This window comes from Plasmopara halstedii (assembly GCF_900000015.1).
Source record: "Plasmopara halstedii genome assembly, contig: Scaffold_350, whole genome shotgun sequence".
NCBI classification, from domain to species: Eukaryota; Oomycota; class Peronosporomycetes; order Peronosporales; family Peronosporaceae; genus Plasmopara; species Plasmopara halstedii.
In genome coordinates this window covers 843,742-853,393 of record NW_020187271.1, presented here as the reverse complement: position 1 = coordinate 853,393, position 9,652 = coordinate 843,742, and the positions used below count along the sequence as shown (strand labels likewise).

The 9,652-nt window shown below is 43.6% G+C and overlaps 4 protein-coding genes across 4 annotated transcripts; 1 reads left to right on the top strand and 3 right to left on the bottom strand.

The window, feature by feature from the left end:
- Positions 1 to 2,193: 2,193 nt before the first annotated feature.
- Positions 2,194 to 4,496, top strand: PHALS_09227 (hypothetical protein PHYSODRAFT_336471; the record flags this gene model as incomplete). The annotated part of the gene is made up of 7 exons (XM_024724689.1): positions 2,194 to 2,358; positions 2,422 to 2,513; positions 2,583 to 2,842; positions 2,923 to 3,045; positions 3,109 to 3,311; positions 3,372 to 3,761; positions 3,822 to 4,496. 7 exons carry the CDS (start codon positions 2,194 to 2,196, stop codon positions 4,494 to 4,496), a joined length of 1,908 nt encoding a protein of 635 aa, XP_024575541.1.
- Positions 4,497 to 4,584: 88 nt separating this feature from the next.
- On the bottom strand, positions 4,585 to 5,880 carry PHALS_09226 (s-adenosyl-methyltransferase; the record flags this gene model as incomplete). The annotated part of the gene is made up of 3 exons (XM_024724688.1): positions 4,585 to 4,800; positions 4,874 to 4,932; positions 4,992 to 5,880. 3 exons carry the CDS (start codon positions 5,878 to 5,880, stop codon positions 4,585 to 4,587), a joined length of 1,164 nt encoding a protein of 387 aa, XP_024575540.1.
- A 110-nt stretch (positions 5,881 to 5,990) lies between these two features.
- PHALS_09225 (acyltransferase domain containing protein) lies at positions 5,991 to 8,468 on the bottom strand (the record flags this gene model as incomplete). The annotated part of the gene is made up of 1 exon (XM_024724687.1): positions 5,991 to 8,468. The coding sequence occupies one exon, from the start codon at positions 8,466 to 8,468 to the stop codon at positions 5,991 to 5,993; it is 2,478 nt and encodes an 825-aa protein (XP_024575539.1).
- Positions 8,469 to 8,723: 255 nt separating this feature from the next.
- PHALS_09224 (retrotransposon unclassified) lies at positions 8,724 to 9,515 on the bottom strand (the record flags this gene model as incomplete). The annotated part of the gene is made up of 1 exon (XM_024724686.1): positions 8,724 to 9,515. The coding sequence occupies one exon, from the start codon at positions 9,513 to 9,515 to the stop codon at positions 8,724 to 8,726; it is 792 nt and encodes a 263-aa protein (XP_024575538.1).
- Positions 9,516 to 9,652: the final 137 nt, after the last annotated feature.

Below are 9,652 nucleotides of genomic sequence, written 5' to 3'. Positions count from 1 at the left end.
TCAGCGTTATCGGTATGCCAGTAACGGCTCAACGGTCATGATACGGGGTGAGGATGGCTGATCCCAGGCCATGGGATTAGGATACATTTTAAGAAGGTAATAGATTATTATTGCAACATTTACTCTGTGGTGTTGTGATACTTTGTGCATCGTATCTGCGGCGCCCGACAAGCGCATCTAGAAATTCTAACAGTTATCCGCGTGTTTTCGTGATCGACCTGTTTACACTATGGTATTTTTATCGGTCAGTGGTGCGCCCGTTGTCCCACACTCATTTGGGTACGGCAGTCACTTTTTGGTTTAATTAGTCGTCCACTTTAGTGGCCTATCTCCGGGAGCCTTGATTTGGATCCTATGGGTATTGAATCAGGTCCAAGTTGAGCGCTAACCACTTGAGCTCAAGTGTCTAGCGATGCAGATAATACTGCCCCGGTGAATCTGTCGGAGCCGCACCCGGCGAGCCAAAGTAACGACGCGATCGGCAGCGGCAGCAACAAAGACGGCAGCAACAACGGCGTCGACGGTGGTGAAGACAACGACGACGACCCGAAGATTGCGACTCCGTCATCTCCAACCACTACTCTACCAGTATCCTCGTCTCCAGCCGAAGGCCTGGTGACAGTGACAATAGTGCGTGGATACGAATTTCGGAAGCGGATGTGGCCATTCAGGCGTACCCGGCGGTCGGTGATATCCACTGAGTTGGATATATCTATTTCATCAACAACTGCAGGACCGTGGCGACCGGGTTCGAGTGTCAAGTAACATGAATTGACGATTTGGATTAACCAAAACCTGATTGGATTGTTTTGCAAAACCAGTTGATCGTTGCGGTAATGTGAACCTCGTCGAGACGTTTGCCGTGTGCCTACGTTAGTGCCCGAACCATTAGCTGTCAAACCTAGTGTAGATCAGCAGTAACGCGCTAGCCTTCAGATGGAAACGACATGCGTGCTTGTCTCATGCGTCCCAGAAAGCACTCGAGCTTCTCAGCCATCAACAAGAAAACGAAAACGCACGACTCCAAGAAAAATGAACAGGGTATTTACTGAACGCGGTTAGCACCATGGTTTCGCTCAACGAAGGCTTTCACAAGCTCGTCGAGATTGTGAGATACTGCTCCAATGCGTTCCCAAGGTGCAATGTAAAGCTCGGTATCAAGACTCTGCATAATCGCTACGATGGGAAAGGTGCCGGTACTATGACAATTGTGAGACGTGCACTTTCCGACGACAAGGAAGTTCGTGTGCTCAAGCCAGGCGTGTACCGGTTCCAAAATGGGTCGGATAGCTACCAGCATCCCACGCTAGAGAAGGCTCAATCCTAACGTGTGGGGTCCGGTAGCTTAAATCTCAAGCTGGGCGTGTACCTTGTCGGTGCATACAGGCGCAAGATGTGGGCTCAGTGCTTCGTAATGGAAGTCGCTGTGAATGAAGCAATCATCGTACGCGAGAATTGGATTGACTCAGGCATCGGCAACCATAGGTGGCTTTGCATTAACAACTTCGTCCCAGCGGTAGGGGATATAAAAATTTCCTGGGATGAGTGACCTACTCCTGGGACCTTTTTGTCAACTTTTCGTAGGTTTCAGTGTACCACCAAAAGTCTTACGAACTTTATGCGATGCGTTGTGCGGAGGAGCATATTGTTTGGATTTTATTATTACACTATCCTTCCACCATACAAATTCTACCCATTTTTTGCGAAGTTTTACAGACTTAGTTAAGATACAGATACCGAGGTATAGCTTGACCTAAAATCCCCCCTGTGTCGTGCCATTATCGTATCAAAACTACAGTAGTCAGAATCGGTTAATGAGTCTACGGAAGCGATGTCGCAGACTTGAAACGTCGAAAGTATAATCGTGTCCAGTTTTTTATTGTCAGTTGAGAGTGGAACCATTCACAATCGAGTTGCCGCATCGGAAGTAGACAAAGCGCCCGTATTATAGTCAGTTAAGGCAAGAAATTCATGATGATCCACATGGACAGTTTCTCCCGACACCGTGTCGTCTGCATGTATAGTCAATATTTCTATCGAGTTGCTATACGGCGTTGACACTCGAAGTATTCGATACTAAATTATTTATGAAACAGACAAAGTAATTTTTAAATTTGAGTCATTTATTGCAATTTTTCAATAGAATATTGTAAGCTCATACATCATACAAACTCAGAAGATCAAGTTCAAAAAATGACTGACCATAAGATGCCAAATTCCCGCCTCATATGCGCGTCTTGCAACGAGATCAGTCTCAAATCTTCGTGTGCCAAATGCAGTGGAAAATTATCAACTTCAAATGCCTTTGATTGTGCACGACTTGGGCTCCTCTTGGAGCTACAAGAGCTTATACATCAGGTATTCATTTCTCTTTATCTTGATGTTTTTACAGAGTGGGGTTAAATACTTTCTAGAAACTAGGATCCAAACTTCGACGTGGGTGCATACGATACAATTTCAAAGGCTACGCTTCTGCATCACGCGGCTATGAGTGGCAAAATGGGTGTATTGGAGTGAGTTTCTTATTGCTAATTCGTGATTCTATCACTTCATTGTTAATGGATCCAAACAAAATTTGATAGATTCCTCTTAGGAGACGAAAAGCTTCGAGCTCAGGTAGACGTGGATGCTTTAGATGGCAAAAATTATACAACGCCATTATTTTGGGCCGCACAATCGAATCAAATCTACGCAGTTGAACTGCTTCTGCGGCATGGAGCTGATCCAAACTTTCGCAATGTACAAGGTTTTACGCCATTTTTAACAGCAGTCTATCGCTGTTTTCCTATTACAGCAGCGTATTTTGTGGCAAAAGGCTCTGATGTGAATCAACAGATGCAAGGTGATGTGACTGGTGAAGTGAAGGAGACGCAATTGGTCTGTTGTGTGACTGAAAAAACTTTTATTGGTTTGACGGACTAGATGGAAGCCAGAGAACGGCATTGATGCTGCTTTGTCAACCCCAACAGTTTCACTTGGACTCGTTTCGAATGGTGCTGAGCTTACAGGTGGCTTTGAATGCACAAGATGCAGATGGAAACACGGGTACGAATGACTTTTATGCATTTGAATACGTCATTTTTAATCAAACAGAGGATTTTTGAACAGCTCTTCATCATGCAGCCATAAACAACATTGCTTTGGCTGTACGAATGTTGCTTGACGTAAAAGCTGACTCCACGAGAATGAACAAAGACGGCTTAACTCCATTAGCTCTCGCACGTGCACGTCTTGAACCTAAATCAACTACCCTTTATCTATTAGTTGAGGACGAACAGCTCAAAAATCTTGCTCAGAGACTCGCCATTTCTGTACGTGCGTTTCAACAAGTCTGGCAGTAACATTGTTTTAACTTATCATGCATTAACTAGAAACACTTTCTCGAGAATAATCTGTCTAAGCTCGCGTTTTTCGTGCCATGGGTTATCCTCCCTCTTACATGCTTCATATTCTCGACAGTAAATGGAGCTCTATACATCACGCTATCACTCTTCGTTCTGCTGGTTGCGGCGATGTTACTTTTGAAAATGATTCAACGAGGAAGTTACGGTGACAAGCGAAAAGCAGCCTCATTGATGTTTGGGATGAATGTCGCTTCAATTGGTTATCTTGTTGGAAGTTTTTTTCTATACTGTGGCTACTGCAGCACGATCTTCTGCAGTTTTGCAATAATTTGTTTTGTAATGCTTGGAGTCACTTTGTTTCAAACAGCCACTTCAGATCCAGGGGAAGTGTTCACTTCGTATGACCAAAAATTGCATGTAAGTTGATCTTGTACTATATCGTTACGAAGAACAAATTGACCATTTTGATCGTTTTAGAATATTCGCCATCTTGTTGAGTCCAAGTCACCCAATGCTACGAAATTATGCCTCACTTGCTTACACAAGAGGCCATTGCGCGGAAAGCACTGTGCTGAGTTGAATTCATGCGTTGCAAAATTTGATCACTATTGCCCTTTTGTGATAAATGCCATCGGTGAACGAAATCACGCCGCGTTTCTTGGTTTTCTCGTTGCAGCGGTACTTTCAATTAGTATGGAACTGATTGCTTGCTGGCGTTATGCGCAAGCTCAACCTGAAGCTGCGATAGATTTGACCATCCAATGGCAATGGTGGAAGTGGAAAACGACGTTGTGGGATTTTTCTGTGAGCAATCATGTTAACATTCCAAAAATATTATTCAACTGGATTTGGAGTCTCGCCCATTTTTATCCAGTGCTCTTTTGTGTCATGTTCTTGGACCTGGTACAGATTGTGTGGATTGCCTACATGCTTATCTTTCACATTTACCTTATGTGTGCTGCCCTTACAACGAATGAAGTTGTGAAGAACGAGAATCTTGATCGAGTGTATTCACGTGGCATCTGGAACAATGTGGTGGATTTCCTGGGATTACCAGGTTATCAACCAATTGATTGGCGTCGCATTTATAGTTTAGACGATTTTAAGTGTCAAATTGAAAAGTCATCGGGTTTAATGCGAAAAGAAGCGTGATGAATGATTTTCTATACAAGAATCGAAAGTTGTGAGTCAAAACTACAATAACAACGATGTCTAAGAAGCTATTTCTTGATAAATATGATCACGACAATCGCTCGATACAGCGTAGACGAGCACTGCGTGAGCGGGAATTGGTCGCAATCTCATGGTCGCTTGCTTTGATGGCTTTTCGGCGTATAAGACGGAACCTTTTAGTGCTCAATAAATCAAAGATCCCAACGTTTTCGTCATTTTCAGTGTCTTCACCGTCCCACTCTTCGTCTTCATCCTCATCATTGTCGATTCTGCTTTTTCTGTCCTGTACAGCGCAGTAATAAGCAGCATGCATAACGATTAAAATCGACTTCAAGCGTATCTAGTAGTAAACGCACCAATTCGCAGAAAAATTTCTTTATTGGTCGATCTTCAAGTGAATGGAAAGCTATCGTGACTTTGCAATGAACAAATAGTGATTAACATGATAAAAATCACACAAAATTTTGGCTTTACCTAGTCGTCCTCGGGGCTTTAAATGATTCACAAGTTGCTTGACGCCAGTATTTACATGATCAAGTTCATCATTCACATATATTCGCAGTGCTTGAAAACAACGCGTCGCCGGATGAGATCCTCCTTTTCTATTACTGCGTTTGCCGTTTTTCTTTCGAGAATGTTTGGAATTCCACATATTTGCTATACGTTCAATGCACTCGCGTAACTCTTTTGTTGTTTGAAATACTTTATCTCTTTCTTCTCGTTCTCGTACAATCGCTTTGGCAAATTCTTTCGCCAATCGTTCTTCTCCATAATCTTTAAATATCCTTGTTAATTGAACTTCAGAGAGCGAATTCACAACATCCGCCGCTGTTCGTTGTGTCACATCTTGTTGGTTAAACCTCATGTCCAACGGTCCATCGTTGATGACACTAAATCCCCGTTTTGCAGCATCAAAATGATAACTATTAGCGCCAAGATCAACAAGAATTCCATCTATTTCATCTGGAAAGGCAGCAGCTTGTAAATGTTTGTCCAAGTTAGCGTAAGAGCCAAGTTGAAAACTCACGCGGTCGTGAAAATCGGCTAAATTTGCTTGAGCAATACTCAATACCTCAGGATCGCGATCTATACATAGCAAATGAGCTCTTGGAAAGTGTTGCAAAAGACCTTTGGCGTGGCCTCCAAATCCTGTAGTGCCATCAACAAAGTAACGAGGCTCAACTGTGTCTGAAATGTCTCGAGAAAACGCAGCAATTGTCTCTTGAAACAAGACAGGAACGTGTACAAAATATTGCGCCACATTATCAGCATCTTTATCGGTAAAATACGATGATGAAGAACGAAAGGATGATAAGCTTGAGAGATTGAGAGCTCGAGAAACGTGCCTACGGACTAGCAGCATACTAGAATTTCTTGGTATATTCATATTTAGGTTCACGTACGTAAAATAAGGTTCAACGTTTAGACACATCTATGTTATATTTGCAAAGGACCTAATTTAATTAATTGCACCTAAAGTGGAGCGTTACATTTGAGCAATGTCAGAGCTTCTTCACGCGTCAGATTATGTGGTTGCTCGTCTTGACGCCATAAAAACTTTTGCGGTTTTCGACGTGCATTCACCTCTCGAGTCAGATATTCCAAAGCTTCAGTCTTCAAATTGAGACGAATACTTCGTGATGTGCTGTCTTGTGACTGCTCGAAATGCACAACATTACATTCAGCTAAAAAGCCTAAAGTCTGTTTGATACTCTCACTGCATAAGGCCTCGGCATGGAAAAGCTGTTGGCGTGAAAATAACTTTTTTGCTAAGGTTTGCACCCGTCGTATAATTTCACGCTCTGTAATAGTATTCTCAACACAATCAGATAAACTCCAAAGGCCTTGAATCGTAAGCCACCACGAGTCCATGAACGACCAATTTAACGACAACACAAAACTCACAAGCTTCATGCGGTTCCAAGTGTTCATAGCCACTACCACCGTGGCCGAGGTTTCGTCCACACAACTCGTGAAATGCTCAGTAAGAAAGCTATCCACGCGGGTATCAACGTTAATCATTGCATGACGACAAATGTGACGCAAAAATTGCCAGATCTTTCGAGCCTCTAGCTTCACTGCTTCGATATCGATTTTCCGCAAAGTCTCATTACATCCATCACATCTGAAGCTTTGCCATCGTAAAACCGTATCCAGCGCACTAATCACAGCCATGTCAGGTAAGAAAATATGCAGCAAGTGATTTCGGTAAAAGCCAAGCTCAAGCGCTCGTACTGGGCAACGCAAGTGAGGCGTGACAATATCATTAACCATAACCTCAATATTTAATATGGACAATGCGTGAGCAGCGATAGCATCGATGTCAACGTGTGTTACCGTTGCTTTACGCTTTTTTAACTCACCAACAAGCCAAAATGTGCGACTTTCAAGCATTGCAGTTGTCATGTACGCACGTTTCCACATCAGTAATGCTGAAACAATTGCAGTTGAAGTGATAGTTCCTGATATTTGCATCCGCTCAGCCACAAGATTTGCCGATTCCTCAAGCGAAGATGTGTGTGTTAATGGTACAGGCTCACCGAATCGGACGTATGAGTGGCCAAGACGTACGAAGAAAAGATCCCACATCGACCGAAGTAAACCCACGAGACTTTCCTTTTCTTTGGGTTTACCAAGCAACTGATTAGCGTATCCATCAACTTCGTATACTTTCTCGTAGTCAAGTGAAATCGGAACAACCAGAATCGTTTTCTTCAAAGTGTCGTCCTCGTTGCCAGACTCTTGCGGTGTCCTTTGCTTTACATAATTTAGAAACATTGACATAAATCCCAAACGAGGTTTACAAACTCGACCATGACGTGAACGACCACCTTCAAGAAAGACTTCAATAGGATTGCCATCGTACAATAACTCATGAACGTAATTTTCCAGCACTTCTTTGTAAAGCAAATCATCTCGAAACGATCGACGAATAAAGAAACTTCCATTTGCACGCAAAAATTTACCAACAAGTGGAATATTTAAATTGTTTCCAGCTGCAATGCGGGGTAATGGAATGCCATATGCAAAGCATAAATAACTAATAATCAAATAGTCCAAATGGCTTTTGTGTGTAGGTGCAAAGACAATACTGACATCTCCTTCAGATCCTTCAAGTACACGACGTACGCGATGTAAAGACTCAACATCGACGTAAAGACCATGAAAAAGTAGACGCCACATCTTCGTAAGAAGCCAGCCAAGACATTTGACTGCTGGGAGAACCATATCGGACTTTAAATTCTCAAATATGTGCTTTACTTGCTCTATTTCCATTGTACTAGATGTTGTGACTCGAGTAAGAAGATTCTGATAATGTTTGTTAGCAGACAATGGTGTTCGACCTCGAAGATTTACGTCAGTACCAGCACGAGAGATAAATAGCAGATCTACAACTGCTAGCTTCACATCCATTAATTGACGAATCAAACTTGGCTGAAATCTACTTGTGGTCTGTTCACTTGCTCTTGCAGCACAGCGTTGTTCAATAGATGACAATAGCCACGTTGACTCCATAATATTCACAAATTCATATTCCCGTGGCGGTTGACCATCACTCTTTACTTTCGTGTCCGACATGAATTGTCTCGTGTCTTGCTGAAGCGTCGTCCAATCTTGATTTAGTGTCCATTTCTCTGTATTAAGGTACAATGATGCAGTTTTTACTGGTTCCGGACTTTTCTCTTTTGTCTTGACAGTAAGTGCAAGTGCCATACTTGATATAGCAACAACGCGACCCGAGGCTCTAGCCGCATGCTCTTGTTGCTGACTTGCGTCTGTTTTCTTGAGTAACGATCGCACTTTTTCCTGGTATTTCTGATACCGAAGTTGAAGCCTCCATGCAGTGTTATTAGGCATAAATAGTGGACGAAGATGCGCTGGTAGTGTTACTCCACGGGGCAAGTACAACGGAGCGCCACGCCATTCGTCTAGCCTGTGCTTTTTTCCCATTGGTTTTAACATTGTTACGTTTTAAAAAATGTTGCTGATTATGAAAGAGCGATCTTTTTATTCAAAATAGGTCGTTCTAAAATTAATTATAATTTTGACGTGAGATATCGACACTAATTCTTGGCAGATATATAGCGTTTCATAAAAATAAACGTAAGTTATAGCTAAGTATTTACATGATTGATCGAGAAATATGTCGGTTGCGGCAATATTGATGAGCTCATTTGTGTGGCAATTTCTGGTTCTCACACATGCTTAAATTTGTACACTAAGCACCAGAGCCACGTTGATTGACTCCTTGCGCGCCACCGGCGCATAAATCTCGAAGTTGTCCACTCCTGGCCGTTGAGTGAAGCCCTTGGCAACGAGCCGCGCCTTGAATTTGAGAATCTTTCCACTCGGCTCGCATTTAATTCGGAACACCCACCTGCACCCAATTGCCTTCTTGTCACTCGGTAGATCCACAAGCGTCCATGTCTTGTTCTGCGCCAGTGGTTGAATTTCACATTCCATTGCACGCAGCCACTTATCTCTGTATTTGCTTTGCTGCACTTGTTCGAACGTCGAATCGCTCTCGCCGTCATCTTCAGCGCTGAAACAGTACAACGCGTCGTGTTCGGTTTCACGGTCATCCAGGCTGAAATTTCCGCGCCGCAGATTTGGGAACTCATGTTCGTAGCGCAACACCGCCTGCTTCTTGCGCGCCATTCGCACATACGACTCGTTCTCACTGTCGCGTCCTGGTGTACCTGAACGGTGTGTTGGCATAGCGCCTCTTGAACGCTCATTCAGCACTTCCTCGACACATGCCGGAGCCCCTCTGGGTCCTTTCGGTGGGGTCTGGTAACTCGCCCTGGCTGTTGTGTCGCTTGGCTCTTGATCATGCTCATCATCTTTCACGACTTCGATCAGACTTGGAGCACCCTGTCTGTGCGTTTTTATTGTTGGCGCGTTTTCCGCAAATGTCACGCTGCGCGAGATAATAATTGCTTTCGTGCTTTGATTCAGCAGACGATACGCCTTGTGCTGCTTTGAGTAATCGAGCATCGGACAGCGCTGCCTGAATTGTAGAGCTTCCCCCGCACTGCCTTGGCTACGTGCGCGTAGCACTGGCTGCCGAACACGCGCATGTGCTGATTGCATGGCTTGCGTTTGAACACGTGCTCGAACGGGCTCGCGTTTGG